The 19,975-nt window shown below is 53.2% G+C and overlaps 1 protein-coding gene across 5 annotated transcripts in view; it reads left to right on the top strand.

Annotated features, from left to right (window-relative positions):
- Nucleotides 1–19,385, top strand: part of RPS6KA1 (ribosomal protein S6 kinase A1) — a 38,870-nt gene extending 19,485 nt beyond the window's left edge. For 4 of the 5 annotated variants that reach the window (XM_047726171.1, XM_047726170.1, XM_047726172.1 and 1 more), the window contains 15 exons: nt 670–707; nt 1,061–1,203; nt 1,569–1,639; nt 1,915–2,003; nt 3,007–3,071; nt 3,347–3,449; nt 4,878–5,008; nt 6,341–6,466; nt 6,685–6,774; nt 7,139–7,297; nt 16,216–16,377; nt 16,610–16,686; nt 16,917–17,034; nt 17,942–18,079; nt 18,418–19,385. In XM_047726171.1, the coding sequence (XP_047582127.1) occupies nt 670–707; nt 1,061–1,203; nt 1,569–1,639; nt 1,915–2,003; nt 3,007–3,071; nt 3,347–3,449; nt 4,878–5,008; nt 6,341–6,466; nt 6,685–6,774; nt 7,139–7,297; nt 16,216–16,377; nt 16,610–16,686; nt 16,917–17,034; nt 17,942–18,079; nt 18,418–18,540 (1,633 nt within the window). In that variant the 3' untranslated portion in view covers nt 18,541–19,385. Of the gene's footprint in view, nt 1–669; nt 708–1,060; nt 1,204–1,568; nt 1,640–1,914; nt 2,004–3,006; nt 3,072–3,346; nt 3,450–4,877; nt 5,009–6,340; nt 6,467–6,684; nt 6,775–7,138; nt 7,298–16,215; nt 16,378–16,609; nt 16,691–16,916; nt 17,035–17,941; nt 18,080–18,417 lie in introns of those variants that run through there. The other variant, XM_047726173.1, reaches the window with a different exon arrangement.
- Nucleotides 19,386–19,975: the final 590 nt, after the last annotated feature.

The following is a 19,975-nucleotide window of genomic DNA, read 5'->3' as shown; positions in this document are numbered from 1 at the left end:
AGGGAGTGCAGAGGCTGGCCCTGGGGTGTTGCCCGATGGGTGGGAGGGACTCTCCCCAACAAAGTCTCTCTCTCTCTGGGTGCCCCATGAACAGATGGGTGGAGTGGGCTGGTGGTGGCAGCAGGCCCACCTCAGGGGGCTGCCGTTGACAAGGCCGGGGCTCTTCTGTGCTGGTGATTGCCTACATTTTTTGCTAATCCAGTGTAGTGTCTGAAATGCCATCACGGAAGATCATTCCTTGTTATGATCCTCTCTAGAATTTTCCTTAATATCAGTCCTCAAACGGTAACTTGGAGGAGCCAGGGGCGGGTGCTTGGCTGGAATGACACCTGGTTTTAGCATTAGGCAGACCTGAATTCAAGTCTTATCTCCACCACCTGTTAGCTCTGTGACTGTGTAGGATTACTTAACTTCCCTGAGCTTTAGTTTCCCCAATTGTTGCAATAGGGCCCTAATAGTACTTACGTCAGCCCGTTGTTCCAAGGATTAGCAAAGAAGGCAGGCAACACCTCTGCATGGTGGCACCCGCCTGCTCCATCTGCCTCTCCTCAGATGGATCTGGGTGGGTCACCTTCTCTGGGCTAGGCCCAGCCTCCATAGCCCCCCTGGTGTCACAGATCCCAAGGGCCACAGATCCCAAGGGCCTGACCCCTTATCTCTCCATTACAGCATCCTTTTGGACGAGGAGGGCCACATCAAACTCACTGGTGAGTGGAGGGCCCCTGCTCCCCCTCCTCAGGTCCCAGGGGAGGGTGGGATGGGCTCTTGAGAGGCCTGGGCTGAGAACCAGGAGATCCTTCCTCAGAGGCTGTGCCACGCCCTTGGAAGTGGTTAGAAGCCTGGGCCCTAGACTTGGATGGCCTGGGTGTGAACCCTAGCTCCCCACTAGGTAGCCTTGAGCAAGTCACCTAACGTCTCAGGGCCTTAGCCTCCTCCCAAGGCTGAGGTCACGGTGGTGATGCCCTCAGGCCTGTGGGCAGGGGGGTTGGGTGTGCAGGGGTTGGCAGCAAGGAAGGCAGGAGGTTCCTAAAGATGTGTCCTCTTGCCCTCCTTGCCACAGACTTTGGCCTGAGCAAGGAGGCCATTGACCATGAGAAAAAAGCCTATTCCTTCTGCGGGACGGTGGAGTACATGGCCCCCGAGGTTGTCAACCGCCAGGGCCATACCCACAGCGCGGACTGGTGGTCCTATGGGGTGTTGATGGTGAGTGCCCAGACAGGGCTGAAGCGTTCAGCCCATATTGCAGGCCTCAGTTTTCCCATCTGTACAGTGAGGGGGTTCATAGTGTCTACGACTTCCTTCTGTCTTCTCCCTGCCAAGCTGCCTCACCCTTCCCACAGGCACAGGTTCCTTCCTTGGGAGGAAGGAATCCCCCAGCCTCAGCCCCCTAGCCCTGCTTTCGGTCTTCTGATTGGAAGGAGAAAGAGAACTGGTCACAATTCCTGATCCGGGGGGCCCTGCCACAGTCCAGCAAGAACCCTGGGAAAGGAGCTGAGTAGCCCAGGTGGGAGGAGGTGGGGGACATGGGAGATGGAGACCAGAGCCTCACAGACCCTTGTCCTTTGCAGTTTGAGATGCTGACCGGCTCCCTGCCCTTCCAGGGGAAGGACCGGAAGGAGACCATGACGTTGATTCTGAAGTAAGCACCAGCCATGCCCTGACACTTCCAGGGCTCCCCTGATGCCGGCCCTAGCCTGGGGGCCAGAACAATGCCCTGTACCTGCCCCAGGTTTCCCCATTGAGACCCTCCTCTGGGATAAGCCTTATGCTTTCCCGGGCTTGGGAGGGGAATCCCTGAGTTAGTTGATGGTTTGTCTGGATTGAGCTGGAAATTCGACCTAGACAGAACGGGGGAGGGGAGACAGGGCCTCTGGGCATGGGCTCAGCCCTGATGAGACCTGGGGGCTATTTTAGGGCGAAGCTAGGCATGCCCCAGTTTCTGAGCACGGAAGCCCAGAGCCTCCTGCGGGCCCTGTTCAAGCGGAATCCTGCCAACCGGCTTGGTAAGCAGCCCCAGCTCGGGAGGGGAGCGGGCCACAGCTGCAGCCTAGGCCACAGAGCCACATCTGGGCTGAAAGGGGCTGTTGTCCTTTGTGTGGGCAGACAATGCCTCGGGCCACCCTGCTTTCGGGCTCCATGTGTGGTGTTTGTTGCGGGGAGTGACCCGTGTGTAGGGGGAAGGCAGGAACTGAGTCATCCCCACTCTCCCTGGGGACAAGGACGGAGCGCCCCCCCCGCCCCCGCCCAGCTCCTTCGCTAAGGCTGCTGGCACAAGAGAAAGAGCATGAGCTCAAGAGGCAGAAGGCTCAGGTCCCAATCCTGGCCCCGTGTTAGGTCCTCACCACCCCGCACACAGCGGTCCCTCCATAAATATTTGTTGAATGAGGGCCATTTATGAGCTAAGTGACCCAAGGCAGTTGGCTTCACCTCCCAGAGTTCCGGGTCCTCGACTCCACGGGAGATGATGCTCTCGAGCCCTGCTGACTAAGTGAGGTTGCATGAACGTGCCTGGTGTGTAGTAGATGTTCAGTATGTCTTGGCTCCTTGGCTCCTGGGTTCCTCTGGACCATGACCAGCTTTGTAAGGTCCAGTCTGGGTCCCTGGGGTTGGATGGACTGAGAGTTTGCCCAGTGGTGGACAAGGACATAGGATAAGAGCAAAAGAGAGGAGGCCTGGCTGGAAGGGAGATGGGGGATTTTTGCGGATCTTAGAACAAGGCCAGTTTCTGTTCTGTGTGGCCTTGGGCAAGTTGTCTGACTTGCTGGTTCTTTCTTCTTGTGTTAGTACCCTGGAGCTTGATCATAAGGGTCTCCAGAAAGTGGAAAATGCCGAGTGGGCAGTAGGCCTTTGGGGTGATGGCTGGGTGGATTTGGGGCAGGGGTAGCCCATTGTCCCCCATGGTCCCAGTAGACTGCTGCAGCCACTGGTCCCAGACCACAGCAAACAGGATGGGTATCTGGGGGCTTGGATGGTCCAGGGGCAGACCCTTCATCTGGGCTCTTTCAGGCTCCGGCCCTGACGGGGCAGAGGAAATCAAGCGGCATGCCTTCTACTCTACCATTGACTGGAATGTGAGTGTGTCTGTCCACCCCCAAGCCCCAGTCAGGGCTTCGCCTGTGGTTGGCAGGGGGGTGGGGTGGGGGGGCGTCTACCAACCAGGGCCCCAGAGGTGGAGCAGAGGGTGACAGCGTGGCCTCGGAGGCAGGGCTGCCCTCCCAGGGTCCAGCAGTTGTGCCCTTCCCTGTCTGCACAGCCTGTCTCCAAGCCAGTTACCTTCTCCCACCTGAGGCTCCGGGTGGGCTGTTGGGGGTGCCGTGCTGACTGGGGTGCCCGCCTCCCCTTGTAGAAGCTATACCGTCGTGAGATCAAGCCGCCCTTCAAGCCAGCTGTGGCACAACCTGATGATACCTTCTACTTTGACACTGAGTTCACGTCCCGCACACCCAAGGGTGCGTCTGTGGTCTGGTTTGTCTTGGGCTGGTGCAGGAGGGAAGCAGGGAGTCGGGGGCCCCTTGGGACAGAGGGGTGGCCAGAGACTCAGGCAGGCCTAGGCGTGTGGGCAGACTGGAGGGTAGGTCTCTGACTCTTTGTCCCTATCTTATTCGGTCTGACCCTCCCACCCCAGGGCTCTGTACGCTCTTTGTATCTGGGTGAGGGGGTAGGGGGGGTGGGTGGTTAAGGCCACAGTGGAAAAGTCAGGCTCCCTGCCCCGGGCGTCCACCAGCCCACTGGGAAGACCGAACACAGGAGGCTCACATTCACGTCAGGGCTAAAGAATCCGACCCAGCAAAAACATGAGGTGGAGAGAGTCTGGCGGAGCAGAGGTGACAGCACCCACAGGTCAGGGCAAGTGTGGGAATCGCCTTTGGCTGTTCTGATCACTGGACCTCAGTGTACTCATCTACAACATGGGCTCAGCCACAGACCCACTTGGTTCCTGGGGTTACTGCGAGAAGCCAAAGAGGGGGCTTCTGAGAAGGAGTTAGATAAATCCCAATATATTGGCCAGATACTGAGGGGGGAGTGTTAGTTCTGGAAGGATTCCCAGATGGATGGGTTTTAGCAGAAGGGGTGGTCTTCTCACTGTGGCTTGCACATCTCTGATGTCAGGGAGCTCAGCACTTCTCCAACAGTTTGTCCCATCTCGATTCACGTGTCTGACCCATCTGTACCCAGTTCCTGCTGTGTGTGCCAGTGGTCAGCCACAGGGGGCTGGCCCTGCCTTCCCATGGCTCTGACTGTAGTTGGGGGGGGGATGTGAAGATTGCGGGGCAGTGTGACAACTACAGCTGCATGGGGGTGAGAAGCTGGAGGAGCACCCTCAGGCAGAGTTTCTCAGAGGGGAGCGTGACAGCTGAGCCTTGAAGGACTCAGAAGCCATGGAGTACCCGGTTCGAGGGAATAGCTTGTGCGGGGGCTCAGGGGTTCCTTTGAGGACCTGGGGAGTCCAGTGAGGCTGAGCTGCAGAGCCGGGACAGATCACAAGGCCAAGGATTGGGCTTTCTTCCAAGGGCAGAGGGGAGCACTTGAAGGGTTCAGGTGAGGGGTGGATTTGTAGTTGGGACTGTCCCTCCTGGTGCTGCACAGAAGATGGGCCTGAAGGAGGAGGGCCCGAGGGAGGAGGCCTCCAGAAAGGGATGGAGTACCTTGGCTTGGGCCAGACGCCCAGTGTGGAGGGGGTTCTTTTCTGTTTCTTGTGTGTCAGGGCTGGTCTGGTCTGAACACATGTGAACTGAGGCCTGGCATGAGTGGCCTGCCCAAGTGCCCTCATAGCCAGCTATTGAGGCAGGCCCGGAAGCTCGTGGTCTCCCTCTGCTGAGCTGCTTCCGGGTCAAGGGCGCCTTCTCAGGGTCACACACCCCCTCTCACCCCCACAGACTCCCCGGGCATCCCCCCCAGCGCTGGCGCCCATCAGCTCTTCCGTGGCTTCAGCTTCGTGGCCACTGGCCTGATGGAGGACGATGGCAAGCCTCGGGCCACGCAGGCACCACTGCACTCAGTGGTACAGGTGAGGGGGCAGGAGATTGCTGCTCTGTTGTCTTTTCTACCTGGAAGCCACCAGGGCAGAATGGCTGAGAGCACGGGCCCTGGAGTTCAAACCCTGACTGTCACTGTGAGTCCGTTGGGCCCCCCAACCTCCTTGGGCCCCAGTTTCTCTGCTTGGATGGCAACATGGATCGAAATTTCCAAGCACAGGGCCAGGGACGTTGTAGAGCCTAGATAAATAAATGCAAGGGGGTTCCCAGGGTGGTGGCGCTGTGGGGTGGCTGGCAGGTCCCTGACGGGGATGGGGGGCAGAGGGCTCATGTTTCCTCACGTTTGTCCCGCATGAGTGCACTTTCCCAGCTCTGTGGGAAATTTAGAATTGTGAGTCCTGAGTGTAGACTCTAGAGCTCATGGCCTGGGTTCAAAGCTTCCTAGGTAAGGGACTTTGAGGGAGACTTTTACCTTCCCAGGGCCTCCGTTTCCTCAGCTATAAATGGGGCTGATGAGAGAACCTTTCTCCATAGGTTGTTGTGTGTGTAGAGTTAAGGTGACTCTAATTTATTATACAACTGGGACATCTTTGTCCAAGACAAACACTAAACCAGACAGGATACAAGGATGACAGGCGTGAACCAGGACTGCCGGGGCCTGTGGTCCCTGCTGGAGGGTGCTGAGAATAGTGCCAGCCCTGTGACCAAGCGCTATAGAAGCATTTGCTATTGTTAGTGGTTCAGAACCTTAAGACGCCTCATGACGTGGGCTCTGACACCACAGAAGGGGGAGGCAGCTCACCCAAGTTCACAGGAAGTGGCAGAGCCGGGACCTAGCTCAGGGCTCCTACGTCCCTCAGGCCTGCCCAGCTTTCTCAGAGCCACAGGCCTCTCGACCCGTGTGGGGCGGCTCTGTTGCTTGTCCCTGTCACCCCAGCCTGACCACGCCCAGAGCCACGGCGTGTGCCCATATAGAGTAGAAAATGGAGGCCCAGTGCGGGGCAGATTCTTTTTCTTTTTTTTAAAGATTTTATTTATTTATTTGACAGACAGAGATCACAGGTAGGCAGAGAGGCAGGCAGAGAGAGAGGAGGAAGCAGGCTCCCTGCTGAGCAGAGAGCCTGATGCAGGGCTCGATCCCAGGACACTGGGATCATGACCTGAGATGAAGACAGAGGCTTTAAACCACTGAGCCACCCAGGTGCCCCTGAGCGGGGCAGATTCTTGCTTGAGGTTACAGGATGCGGCCCCAGGCCTCTGGCTCTTGCCTGGTGCCACCTCCACCGAGCCAAGGCCGTGGGTGCTGGGGCACGAGCCCTGCATTCTAGAGCGGAGAGTCAACCCCACCTGTTGGTTTCCTGCAGCAACTCCATGGGAAAAACCTGGTTTTTAGCGATGGCTACATCGTAAAGGAGACGATCGGTGTGGGCTCCTACTCCGTATGCAAGCGCTGTGTCCATAAGGCCACCAATATGGAGTACGCTGTCAAGGTGGGCCTCTTGACCGTGTCTCAGCCAAGGCTGCTGGGCTGGGGGAGGCCAGTGTAGCCGTGGCCCTTTGGTGGGGGAGGGTGGGTGCCTTGGGCTCTGCAGGTGGGTGAAAGGTATGTGGCTGAAACTACCCCCAGGCCCTGCAGTGTGGGCTCCGTGGCAGGGAGGGACTCCAGAGAATGTCCCCCTGATTTTGCCCACATGCCCCCTTTCCTCAGGTCATCGACAAGAGCAAGCGGGATCCCTCGGAAGAGATTGAGATTCTTCTGCGGTACGGACAGCACCCCAACATCATCACTCTGAAAGATGTGAGTGGGGGAGGGGGCCTTGAGACCGGGATGGGGGCTGGGGCACTCAGCTCTGGGATTTGTCTCAGGACTGCCATTCCTTTGACTTCTGATTCTCCTCTGCTCATGGAGGGAAGGATCTTTGTGCCTCCAGTCTGGCTGTGCCCCAAGGCCCTCCACTTCAGACTCAGGCATTCTCTGACTGCTTTTCTGCCCCTTGGGGGACCAGTGCCAATATCCTCCTGTCTGGGGAGGACAGGGGCCCAGAGCACAGAATAGAACACGTGTCCAAGGCTCCTGTCCTTCTTCCAGCCTGGTGCACAGGTATCCAGGGAGCCCAGGCCCAGAATGGAGGGGAGGGCCCTGACACTGAGCTCTCTGGCAGGTGTACGATGACGGCAAGCACGTGTATCTGGTGACAGAGCTGATGCGGGGTGGGGAGCTGCTAGACAAGATCCTGCGGCAGAAATTCTTCTCCGAGCGGGAGGCCAGCTTTGTCCTGCACACTATTAGCAAAACCGTGGAGTATCTGCACTCCCAGGGGGTAAGTCTGGGGTAGGGGGCAGCCAGTGGGGGTGGCGGGCTGCCAAGGGTCTCACCGTCAGTAGAGTGCGTGAGCCACGGGCTGGCCCAGGCAGTAGCCGTCTTCAGGCACCCAGCCAGAGGGGAGATGAGGGATGGTGGGTGGGTAAGTAGACGGATGTAAGGAAGGGAAGGAGGGAGACATGAGGCCAGATGGTGAAAAGAAATGTTTACACAGTACTTGCTGTGTGCCAGGCACCATGCTGAGTTCTTTCCTTACATTATCTCAATTGCTTTTCACAACAACCCTATGAGGTAGGTGCTGTTATTGGCCCCACTTCGCAGGGAAGAAGAGCAAGGCTCAGAGATGTGAGGTCACTTGCCCAAGGTCACACAGCCAGGGAAGAATAGAGCCGGAGTGTCCGACTAAGGAGTGAGGTTGGGGAGCTGCAGGTAGGGTGTGGGTTTTTCTGTGAGGAAGCAGCCGGGTCAGCTGGGAGCTGGATCTGGTTGTGGGTTCAGCTGCTAGGACAGAGGAACTGGATGTAGGAGGAGATGCTGCTGGAAAGACAGCAGGTGCTCGAGAAGTGTTTGTCCAAACCATACGATGTGGCCTTCATCATCGCATGGGGTGGAGTAGAAAATTTCCTGTGGTGTGAATAGAAGCTGAGAACAGAGTTAGCATGAGTTTCTGTCTGGACGAGACAAGGTTTTGGGGTGCTTCCAGACAGCATGGGGGTTAAGAAGGCAGGTTCTGGAATCCGAGGATTGGCTGTGTCCAAGGACTTTGTGTACAGCTGGGAAGGCCTCTCACCTCTGAGCCGTTTCCTCCTCTGCGAGCTCAGGATAGCTGGAGCGGCCACCTCGCTGCGCTGGGAAGGCGCCTTGGGCCAGGCAGCCCAGCAGGAAATGCTGCACTGGGAGGAAGAGGGCCAGATCGTGGCTGTTGCTTTTTTTTTTTTTTTTTTTAATGATAAATTATTAATGTATTATCAAAAATTTTAAACATATACAAAACTATGAGAAAAGTATAATGAACCTCCAGATACCCATCACCCAGATTAAAGAATTGCTGAGATTTTTATCTCTTTTTCCCTCTCTCCCTCCCTCTCTTTTTTCTTTCTTCTCTTTTCCTTCCTTCCTTTTTCCTTCCCTCTCTTTTTTTGTCGTTGCTGAAGAATTTCTCCCACCCTTTTATTGAGGAAAATGTTCCAATCTGTAGAAAAGTTAAAAGAATCTTATAGTGAAAACCATTTCCCTTCTAGTGTCATCAAATTTAACAGTCTGCCACATTTTTTTGAATCTCTGTTTCTGTCTTTGTCTCTATCTCTATATCCTTTTCTCTGGATGTAAATGTATATATATATATTTTTTTTAAAGATTTTTATTTATTTATTTGTCAGGGACAGAGGGAGAGAGAGCGAGCGAGCACAGGCAGACAGAGAGGCAGGCAGAGGCAGAGGGAGAAGCAGGTTCCCCGCCCAGCAAGGAGCCCGATGTGGGACTCGATCCCAGGACGCTGGGATCATGACCTGAGCCAAAGGCAGCCGCTTAACCAACTGAGCCACCCAGGCGTCCCGTAAATGTATATTTTTACAGGTGCATTTGAAAGGAAGTTACAGACATGACACTTGACCCATAAATCCCTATAATTAAAGTATTTTAAAGCATATCTCAGAACTCATCTTATCTCTAAAATATCTTATCTTTAAAAAAGATATTTTCTTTCATAACAGCTCTCAAAATTAATAATTACTCGTGTTCACATGCTACCTAGTCAATAGGTACATTTCTCTATTGTCCTTTCAAAAAAATCTTTTTGCCATTATTATACTGGAATCATAATCTCTGGGAAATTTACACTTTTCATTCACTTTTTAAATCCCTTAAGTCTCTTTTCAAAAACGGAGATAAAATTTGCATACAGTAGGCCTTAAGTGTAAACCTGATGACTTTTTTTTTTTAAGATTTTATTTATTTATTTGATAGAGAGACACAGCCAGAGAGGGAACACAAGCAGGGGCAGTGGGAAAGGGAGAAGCAGGCTTCCTGCCCAGCAGGGAGCCTGATGTGGGGCTCCATCCCAGGACCCTGGGATCATGACCGGAGCCGAAGGCAGACGCTTAACGACTGAGCCACCCAGGTGCCCCAAACCTGATGACCTTGTTAAATGTATACATCCATATAACCTCTGTAGTAAAACCTCCCCTTTTTTTTTTTTTTTAAGATTTTATTTATTTATTTGACAGAGAGAGATCACAAGTAGACAGAGAGAGAGAGAGGGAAGCAGGCTTCCCGCTGAGCAGAGAGCCCGATGCGGGACTCGATCCCAGGACCCTGAGATCATGACCTGAGCCGAAGGCAGCGGCTTAACCCACCGAGCCACCCAGGCGCCCCTAAAACCTCCCTTTTTTATGCCACAGACTAGTTGAAGAGATCAATTCTGGGAAATGTCCCACATTCTGAATGTGTCTATTTGCTACCTTATGGCATCATTTTTTAAAAATATTGTTTTGTTTTAAGATTTTATTTATTTTTGAGAGAGAGAGAGTGTGAGCAGTGGGAGGGGCAAAGGGAGAAGCAGGATCCCCCCTGAATGGGGAGCCCAACTCAGGACTCTATCCCAGGACCCTGAGATCATGACTTGAGCCAAAGGCAGACGCTTAACCAGCTGAGCCACCCAGGCTCCCTATGGCATCATTTTCATTGTTTTTTTATTGCTTCTATTCTTCTATTTCTAAAGTCTTTTTGTTTTTCTGCCAGGCTGTAATTAATTGTAATTAATGCCCCACCCCTGTCCGGGCCACCAGTAGGCCAGATCCGCCGTTTCTGCACGCAGGCGCCCCCTATTTCTAAAGTCTTAATCATATCCTGCTTTAACTTCTTTTCTGAAGCAAGGAGTTAGAAAACACTTCATGGGAGGTGCGGTGTATACTTGATATGGATCACACCCCGAGCCCAGCGTCAGTGGGTGAGCCTGGCGGGGTGTTGTAAAGACCCCCACCAACCTTCCGTGCAGTGTTTTCGTCCTCTCAGGATCTTTGCCTGCATCAGTCATTTCACTGGGGTTTGCAAAAATGGCAGTGTCTGATTCCGTCTAGTTTATGAGGGGGTGGTTCTTTTGTAAAAGAAAAAAAAATCAGAGCTTCACTTTGGTTACCACATGTACCGACCGTTTTAATGGTCATGTTTGAAGTGGTTTGGGCTTTTGAAATGGCCAGTGCAAATAGACTAATATTTAAATATGTCAGGTCAGATAGTAAATGTTTCCTTTTCCTATTTTGTTCTCAAGTGAGTACTAGTTAAAGTCACCCCCAAGAAGGTTTAGAAGATAGAGCCAAAGCAGTGAGTTTCCAGTGGGTCAAGCTCAAAGCAAGGAAGGACTTTCTAGAGCAAGAGCTGCCTTCTCTGCCAGGGGTATATAAACTACAAGTACAGACAGCTGTGGGGGGTGGCGTGGCATGGGAGGATGTTGTCTCTTTCCCAGTGCCATGAGTCTCTGGGTCTCTGAAGTTTCTGGCCCTTTCCAAATACCGGGGGAGATGAGGAGGAAATGGGAAATTCGCACTGAGGTATTTGGAGGGAGATTCTTTGGCTGCTTATGAACTGGCAGTATCTGTGGTCTAGAGGCTGGGACTCTCCTAAGGGGGATGGAGAGGGGATAACCAGCAACAGGGTCCCCTGGGATTTTCTATTTGTTTTAATGTTATCTTTTTATTGAAGTAGGACATAAAAACACGAATCCTAACGTACAAGTCAGTAAATTTTCCGAAAGTGAACGCGCCCACATAATCAGCACCCAGATCGAGAATCAAAGCTTTCCCAGTTTCTCCAAATGTGTTAATATCCCTGCCAGTCCCTGCCTGCTTCCCAGGGATGACCATTCTAAGCTGACTGCTGACAGCTTCGATTCATTTTGCCTGCCTTTGGATTTCACGTGCACACCCTCTGTCGTATCCGGCTCCCACCACATCACACGCTGTCCTGCACTTGGTTGTGTGGCCGAAGCTCCCTGATCCTCATTGCGGTGTAACTTCCACTGTGTGAACATACAATGCCTTCATGGTCCCTTCTGCTTTTAGTGGACCTTGGGTTGTTATCAGTGTTTGGCTATGACAAGTAAATAATGCTGCTGTGACATTCTAGCGCTTGTCTTTCGGTGACCACACATGTGCGTTGTGACACTGTGTGCACACCAACAGCGGACCCTCCGGGTTGCAGTGTGTGTGTGTGTGTGTGTTCATGTCAAGTAGGTGATACCAGACGGTTCGTCGAAGCTCTTTTGCCCGCTTACAGCCCCTCCAGAGCGTGTGGGAGTTTGGGTCCTTGACGATGCTCAGGCTTTTGCAAGGCTGTAATCCCAGCCCTTCCGGTAGACTAGACGGGGAGGGCTTTCTCGTGGTGGTTTTCATTTGCATTTCCCTGGTGACCAGTGAAGTTGAGCCCCTCTTTGTGTGTTTATTGCCACTTTGGACAGCCTCTTTCATGAAATGCCTGTTCAAGTCCTATGTTTATTTTTAAAAATTGGGTTGTCTGTCTTTTTCATCTTATTTGCGAGAGTTCTTTGTGGAACACATGGAACCCTTTTAAGCCCAGCTTCCCTTCTGCTGCCTCCAGAAGGGTTCACTGTGCCCGGGGGAACCTGTTTGAAAAGTCAGTAGAGAATGACACTGTGGCTTCTCTGTTTGACCGATGATTTACATAGAAGAACTTCACTTCTGTGTGTGTGTGTGTGTGTGGCTGGTCCCAGGCACCTAAACGCACATCCTCCAGTGATAGGGACCGTGACAGACGTGTAGCTGCTAACAGTAGCTGGCACCACACAGCAGTTCCCACAGGCTGGACAGAGTTCTTTTTATTTTTATTTTTAAAGATATATTTATTTATTTATTTATTTATTTGACAGAGAGAAAGAGAGACAGCAAGAGAGGGAACACAAGCAGGGGGAGTGGGAGAGGGAAAAGCAGGCTTCCCGCTGAGCAGGAGCCCGATGCGGGGCTCGATCCCAGGACCCTGGGATCATGACCTGAGCTGAAGGCAGACGCTTAACTACTGAACCATCCAGGCGCCCCCTGAGTTCTAAGCACTTTACTTATCAACTCACTTAATTGTTCCAACAGACAATTGGAAGTTGGGTACTGTCAATATGCCCATTTTATAAGTGAGGGAGCTGAGGCTCTGGGAGTAAGTAAAAGTCTCCTCGCTAATCTGGCTTCCCGGTCCTCTAGTCCCTCCTTATTATCCTTTAATCTTTAAGTGCTTCTTTTTTCTTTTTTCTTTTTTTCTTTTTAAGATTTTATTTGTTTGACAGAGTATGAGCACACAAGCAGGGGAAATGGCAGGCAGAGGGAGAAGCAGGCTCCACACTAAGTAAGGAGCCTGAAGCTGGACTCGATCCCAGGACCCCAGGATCATGACCTGGGCCGAAGGCAGACACTTAACCTGAGCTCCCCAGGCGACCCTTTAAGTGCTTCTTAACAAGCACGCACTGTATCTGAACGTCCAGCACAGTGGTGGCTTCAGCCCCGGGAGTGCTGGAGTTACAGGGCCATTTCCCAAGCCCGGTGCTAAATATTCCTGGTACATAACTCATATCCTCCTTCCTCCCTCAGCACTATCACCAGCCCCATTTTCCAGGTGAGAAAACTGAGGCCTAGAAAGGGTAAGTGACATGCCCAAGATCACACAGGCTGTTAAAGTCAGGATTCGCACTCTGGTCTGATTGAAATCCCAGCTCTGCTAGAGGCCACAGCCTATGGCTCCTCCGTGGCTGCATTTGACTGCGTCCATATTTTATTTGGCCTGCAGGCCGTGGGGTGGTTTTCTTTGCTTTGGGTTTGGTTAAGTTGGGTTACTTGGCTCCTTTTGAAACCTGGGCCTGAGGTGCTGCGCGGGGATTGTGGGCTGGAATGGGTCAGGTCGCAGCTGCCCCTTTAGACTGGTTGGCCTGGCTCCCCTTCCCCCTGTACACACACCCGGTGTGGGGGGGATGACATCAGAATCAGCGGGGATGGGGGACTTCCTGCTGTAGTGAGCCATCATCACCTGGAGGAGTTTGGGGGCAGGATAATGATCAAAAACTTCCATATCCCAGTTTTCCAAAAGTGTCATTTGTGTCACACCAACTGCAAAGACTGTGGAATTAAGGTCAGAGCCGGGTTTAAGTTCCACCTCTGTTTTTTACTTGCATGAGCAAGTCCATTCTCTTCTCATAGCCCTGGTTTCCTCCTCTGGGGAACAGGGCCAGCAGTCCCTGCCTGTCTGCTGACCTATGTATAACTGGCAGCCCCCCCGTGAGCTCTTGGGCAGGAGAGTTCTTTGGAAACCAGGAGGATCACTCATGCTGGGTAGTCAGTGTCCTCAGCCCGGCTGAGCGTCCCTGACTCCTGGGAAGCTTGGCTGGGCCTTCCTCAGGGAAGAGTCTACGTTTGTGGGGTCTGGCTCTGTCTTTGGGGCCATGTGATTGGATTAGGAAGGACAGAGCCCTAGGAGCTGGTCAGGCACGGCCCAGTCAGGGGCTGCTCAAGAGCTTGGCTACAACTCACGGGTGTCGTCCAGACCCCCCTGCCAGTGTAGCCCTCTCCTCCTTATCTCGCTGTTCCCTCTGTGGATGTGGACTGTCCTGGGCCAAGTCTACCCTCCAGCCTACCCACCCCATAGGCACCTGCTAGAAGGCTTGGGGCTCAACTGGGATTATGAAGGGGCCATCTGATAAAGCCAGCTAATCTGTGAGAGCTAACCTTACCTGCAAGATCTCCATGTGTTTCAGAGGCGGGTTTGTTCGTTCATTGCACACAGTTCACTTCACCCTTGCTCAGTGCTGGAGGTGAGCAGCCGTTCCACAGACAGACATGTTATTTATGGTCCGAGGAGCTTTCATTGGCCTGAGCTTAGGACTAGTGAGAGGTTGTTGCAGATAGTGAGGCTACAGTGGATAACTGAGCCTCCTACACCGGGTGGGGTACTTCGGGCTTTATCCTGCAGGTAGTAGGGAGCCCCTGAAGGTTTTTGAGAACACCTTTTTAGCTCATGGGAGAAGGAGCAAGAGGGTGAGACTGAGTTTGCTGTGGGATATGTTGGATTCAAAGGTCTATGGAACATTCAGTGGTTGCTATCTGGTAAGCAGCTATACGATTCTGGACTCAGGAAAGTTCTGGGCTAGGGTCTGCGATCTGAGAGTTGTCAATAATTAGGTAACGGAGGAGTGGCTTTACATAGAACCCTGCAGAGGGAGGGGGGGAGAATGGAAAGAGGAGTGGGTCAGCCCTCAGACTTCAGAGGAGCAAGGGGGTGCCAGAGGAATCATTTGCTTTTGCCTCAGTGGTAAGTATCATTCAGGCAACAGTCTGCTCGAATACCTGCTGCGTGCTAGGAACTATTGTAAATGTTGAGATACAGCAGTGAATGAAACACTCATGAAACCTACATTCCAGTGGCTGGATTCAAAAAACCAATTAAGTACATACTATGTCAAGTGGAGGTAAATGCTATGGGTAAACATAAAGCAGGGTGAGGAGACTAAGGGGTACTGGTTGGTATTTGCTATTTTATATGGAATGGTCCAGGGAATTCCTCACTGATAAGGTAACATTTGAGCAGGGACCTGAAAGAAACAAGAGAATGGGCTAGGCAGATGCCTGAGGCAGGAATATTCCTAAAAGTGGGAACAGTGAGTGCAAAGGTCCTGAGGCAGGAGTGTGCTTGGCATGTTGAAGGGAGCACAAAGAGGCTGGTGTAGCTGAAGCTGTGAGCAAGGAGGAGGGTGCTAGAGGACAACAGAGTGCAAGAGATGTGGGTGAGGGGCAGGGGAAAGATCAGGTGGGGCCATGTAGCATTCGTAAGGACTCTTAAAGGGGAAGCCTTGGAGGGGTTCCAGCCAGGATGACATGATCTGGCTTATATTTAACAGGATCACTCTGGCTGATGTATGTATGTATGTATGTATGTATTTAAAAATTATTTGATTATTTCTTTGAGAGAAAGAGAGAGCTTGCAAACAAGCAGGGGAGCTGCAGAGGGAGAGGGAGAAGCAGGCTCCCTGCCAAGCAGGGAGCCCTACACGAGGCTCAATTCCAGGACCCTGGGATCATGACCCAAGCAGAAGGTGGACGCTTAACGGACTGAGCCACCCAGGCTCCCCTGACTGCTATATTTAGAACAGACTGTAGGGGGCAGGGGAGAAGCAGGGAGACCAGTTAGAAGGTGGTTGCTGTAATACTGGGGAGGAATGATAGTGTCCCTGGTAGGGATCAGTGTGCTGCCAGTAGAGGGGTTGAAAAGGGTTTGGTCTCTGGATATATTTCAGTGGTAGAGACAGCAGAGCTTGCTTATGCCTTGATTGAGGAATGTAAGGAAAAAAAAGGAATTGAAGGGGTGCCTGGGTGGCTCAGTCGGTTAAGTATCTGCCTTCGGCTCAGGTCATGATCCCAGGTTCCTGGGATCGAGCCCCAAGTCAGGCTCCTTCCTCTGAGGGAGGCCTGCTTCTCCTTCTCCTTCTGCCTGCTGCTCTCCCTGCTTGTGCCCTTTCTCTGTCAAAGAAATAAATAAAATCTTCAAAAATTAAAAAAAAAACCAAATAGAGTAAAAAAAGAGGAATTGAGGAGGACTCGGGATTTTGACTGAAGCCATGGGAAACATCGACGGAGTTGTCTTTGGGAAAAACTGTGATAAGCACATTTGAGGGGAGAAAAAGGCAGAAAAAGCAGAGTCTGGTGTGGACACGAGTGAAATTAGGGCTGCCTCGCAGGCATCAACACGAAATTCAGGTCAGCAGTACCCTTAGCACCAAGGGCCCCATTTCAGCCCCTTCCCTTCCATTCAGATTCTGGGTCCTTCTGTCCCTCTCTGAGCCCGTCTTCCTCACTCCCTCATCCCTGGCAGTAGACCTGGGTCACTAGCAGCCTGCCCGCACTGAGAACTGACCAGACCTTCTGCCCCTAGGTTGTTCATAGGGACCTCAAGCCCAGCAATATCCTGTACGTGGACGAGTCTGGGAACCCCGAGTGCCTGCGCATCTGTGACTTTGGCTTTGCCAAGCAGCTGCGGGCTGAAAATGGGCTCCTCATGACACCTTGCTACACTGCCAACTTTGTGGCACCTGAGGTGAGTTGTGCCAGCCTCCTTACCTGCGAGAGGAAGGGGGCCTGGCACAGGAGGCCTTGTGCCCCTTTTATGGAGGCCCCACTTGGTCCAGGATTCCAGTCTGTATGGTCTTGGCTTCGGTACCCAGGGAGGTTGGGATCCTTGTCCTACCCTGGGGAGCAACCCGCAAGCGTCTGGGGCCACTTGCCGCCACCCCAGACTGACAACCCTCCCCTGCCTTCCTTGCTGCCAGGTGCTGAAACGCCAGGGCTACGATGAAGGCTGCGACATCTGGAGCCTGGGCATTCTGCTGTACACCATGCTGGCGGGGTGAGCATCCCCTCTCCCCTGCCCCTTCCTCCAACCCCAGTGCACAGACGGGGCTGGTGCTTGGCTGATTGGAGAGACGCAGCCCCACCTCAGGAAGGTCTGAAGATAGGGACGTGGCCCTGCCCTGGGGAGTACCCAGTCTGAAGGGAGAAACACAGCTTCCTACCCCCACCCTGAGCCCAGGATGGGGGCCAGAAGCTCTGGCCAAACTTTTCTGGACTTCTCTCCAGATATACTCCATTTGCCAATGGACCCAGTGACACACCAGAGGAAATCCTGACCCGGATCGGCAGTGGGAAGTTTACCCTGAGTGGGGGAAATTGGAACACGGTGTCAGAGACAGCCAAGGTGAGTCCGTGAGGCCCAGCTCATTTGCGGTGGGGAGGCAGGGTCCTCCCAGTTCGTGAATAGGTAATCTGCAATCTTGTTTCCGCAAGCGGAATGTTCCACAAATCCCTGTTGCTGTACTTCTCCAAGTGGAAGCTACCCAGGCAGACTGCCTTCCTGCCTTGTTTGGACAACCTGGTGACCATTCACGGCCCTTCCCATGTTCTGAGCCCTGCGTGGGGGGGACAGAAGGCTGCGTAATCACAGCCCTTGCCTTGTGGGAACTTGGTGCGGGGAGAGATACAGGCTTGCATACAAGGAACAGAGATGCCAGGCCACAGAGAAAGACAAGTCCTCCTCCAGGGCTGCAGGCGTTGGAGGCATGGAGCAGAGCTACTGACCACATCAAGCAGAGAGGCCTTCTCAGAGGAGGCAACATTTGAGCTCTCGGTATTACCAAGCTTCCAGCTATGGGAGCCTCTGTGCCAGACAAAGGGTTGAGCCCTTAATGAATAGTACCTCATATCAGCCTTATGAGGCAGATAGTGTCATTCTCCCTCTTTCTCAGAGGAGAAACTAAGGCTCAAAACATGGAAGCAATTTGCCCAGGATACTCAGTCGATCAGCAGAAGAGTTCAAGTTTTGAACCCGAGTCTACCTGATCTCAACTTTAGGTTCTCCTCACCTTCCTGCATGGCTTCTAGAAGGTGAAAGAGAAGGGAAAGAACATTCCAGGAAGAAGTCCCAAAGAAGGGCCTGTGCTTGGGGAGGCCTTGGAGCGATGTGGAAAGTGGATTACAGGGGCTGCTGGAAGGGTTCAGGCTGAAGATGATGGGAGATGATGGAAGTTGGCCACTTGCCCATTTCTCATCAGAGGAACCCAGGTGTGTGTTCCTCCCAGCAACCCTCTTGTTTGCCGTGCCCCCAGGACCTGGTGTCCAAGATGCTGCATGTGGACCCCCACCAGCGCCTCACAGCGAAGCAGGTGCTGCAGCACCCGTGGATCACCCAGAAAGACAAGCTCCCGCAGAGCCAGCTGTCCCACCAGGACCTACAGCTCGTGAAGGTATGGCCACTCCGGGCTGCTGGGCCTCAGGTGGCCCAGGCCAGGGTTCCGTGGGCCAGAACCCGGGTGGCATAGCCTACAGATGCCATATCTATCTGCCCTTAGGGAGCCCCAGTCTAATATGCAAGGGTGTCGTTGGTTCTCTGGGGGACACAGGCTCTGACCTCTGAAGCCTCCAGTCTGATGGAGGAGGCAGGAGGACAACCATGACAGACCACCAAGGCTGGCTTGGCAGGGGACTGGGCGGGTGTGGAACACAGAGCAGCCGGGGAGCACATGTTCCCGCTCCCACCCGCACCCCCAACTGTTGTGATCTGACCTCCCACCTTCTTTCCCAGGGAGCCATGGCAGCCACCTACTCTGCACTCAACAGCTCCAAGCCCACCCCTCAGCTGAAGCCCATCGAATCATCGATCCTGGCCCAGCGGCGGGTGAGGAAGCTGCCATCCACCACCCTGTGAGAGGCCACAGCGTTCCAGCCACAGGGCGGTGCTAGCTTGATGGAGGCGGCATACTTCCCAGATGGAGCAGGCCTGAGTCCCAGGGCCAGAGGGAGCAGAGCCCCGAGGGGCCCAGGAAGCAGCCAGCCCAGGTCACCCCCACTGAGGGTGTGAGAAGTGCCTTCTCCTTTCCCGGGATGGACTCTTCTCGGCTCATGCTCTGCTGGTTGAAATCAGTTCACTGTACAAACTCATCTTTTTTTAAGGAAAAAATGGCATCAAACGCCATGGATTTTTTTTACAAGATCCATTTGCCTTTCTGGGAGCGGAAATAGTCAGTGCGGCCCCAGGAGGGGCACTGTGTCACACCAGGGCTCTCTGTGGCCGAGAATCCTTAGAGCTTTGGCATCTACCCCGGGGCCCCCCACGAAGGGCCATCCGTAGCCATCTGCACATACCTCCAAGGCAGTCCAGCACCACCTTCTAGAACCCTTGGCTGTTTAGTGGAACTTGCTCTACTCGAGATCAGCTCCTTTTCCGTTCTGTTCTGCTGGGGGGTGGTGGGGTCGGTCTCAACCTCTTTCTGCTAGAAGAGAAGACCAGGACCCTGTGACCCGCAGCTCAGGCACCAGCATCTACACCGGCCCCGCCAGGGGGTTCCCTGCAGTGAGATTGGGCAGCCCCAGGAGGAGGACCCAGAAAGCACTTTTGGGCTGACTCGTGTTGGAGTCTGCTCCAGACAGAATTCACGAGAGGCCTATGGGGTGGGCCGAAAGACGTAGGGGCTCTTTTTCATTTCTTCCTCAGCTGGTTACTCAGGGTTCATCTGTCCATGGCCTTTCTAATAAACTTGCAGTTGAGTTGAAGCACGCTTGCCTCCGCTTTTCATCCCTGAACTTCCCCTCTCTGCTACTGGGTGTCGAGGACTTTGGCAGCAACAAGAAATGGACCAGGGCCAATGAGCCCAGCTGCTTGGAGCTCAGGTCGTTTGGGGAGCACATGGGAGTCCCACCAGCCCCTTCCTACACATTTCTGCCAGGGGATTCCGTTATGGTATTAATAAGATTAATAAGAGTAATAGTATTATTAGCCACCAGTGACCAAGTACCAGGCACTGTGCCTGGGCCTTACGTGTGTATCTCATTTAATCTTAACACAGTGAGAGAAATGCTAGTCTATTATTAATTGTGTTTATAGATGGGGAAACACAGGCTCAGAGAGGAGAATGACATTTGTCCCCAATAAGTATTTTCTGAGCACCCACCTTGGCCCTGCTCCAGATACTGGGGAAGCAAGTAGAAAACAAGGTCATTGTTTTCACGGGTCTTTCCTCCTAGTAGGGGAAATGGACAATTAACAAACTGAGGTCAGCTATGGGAAAACACATGTAGAATTAAATTGGGGTACACAGGATGGCATGATCAGGAAGACCGGTCTGGGGAGGTGACCCAGAAGC

The sequence above is a fragment of the Lutra lutra genome, chromosome 4, assembly GCF_902655055.1.
Source record: "Lutra lutra chromosome 4, mLutLut1.2, whole genome shotgun sequence".
Lineage (NCBI taxonomy): Eukaryota > Metazoa > Chordata > Mammalia > Carnivora > Mustelidae > Lutra > Lutra lutra.
Note: the sequence above shows the minus strand (reverse complement) of the source record. Positions and strands in the feature narration are given on the sequence as shown.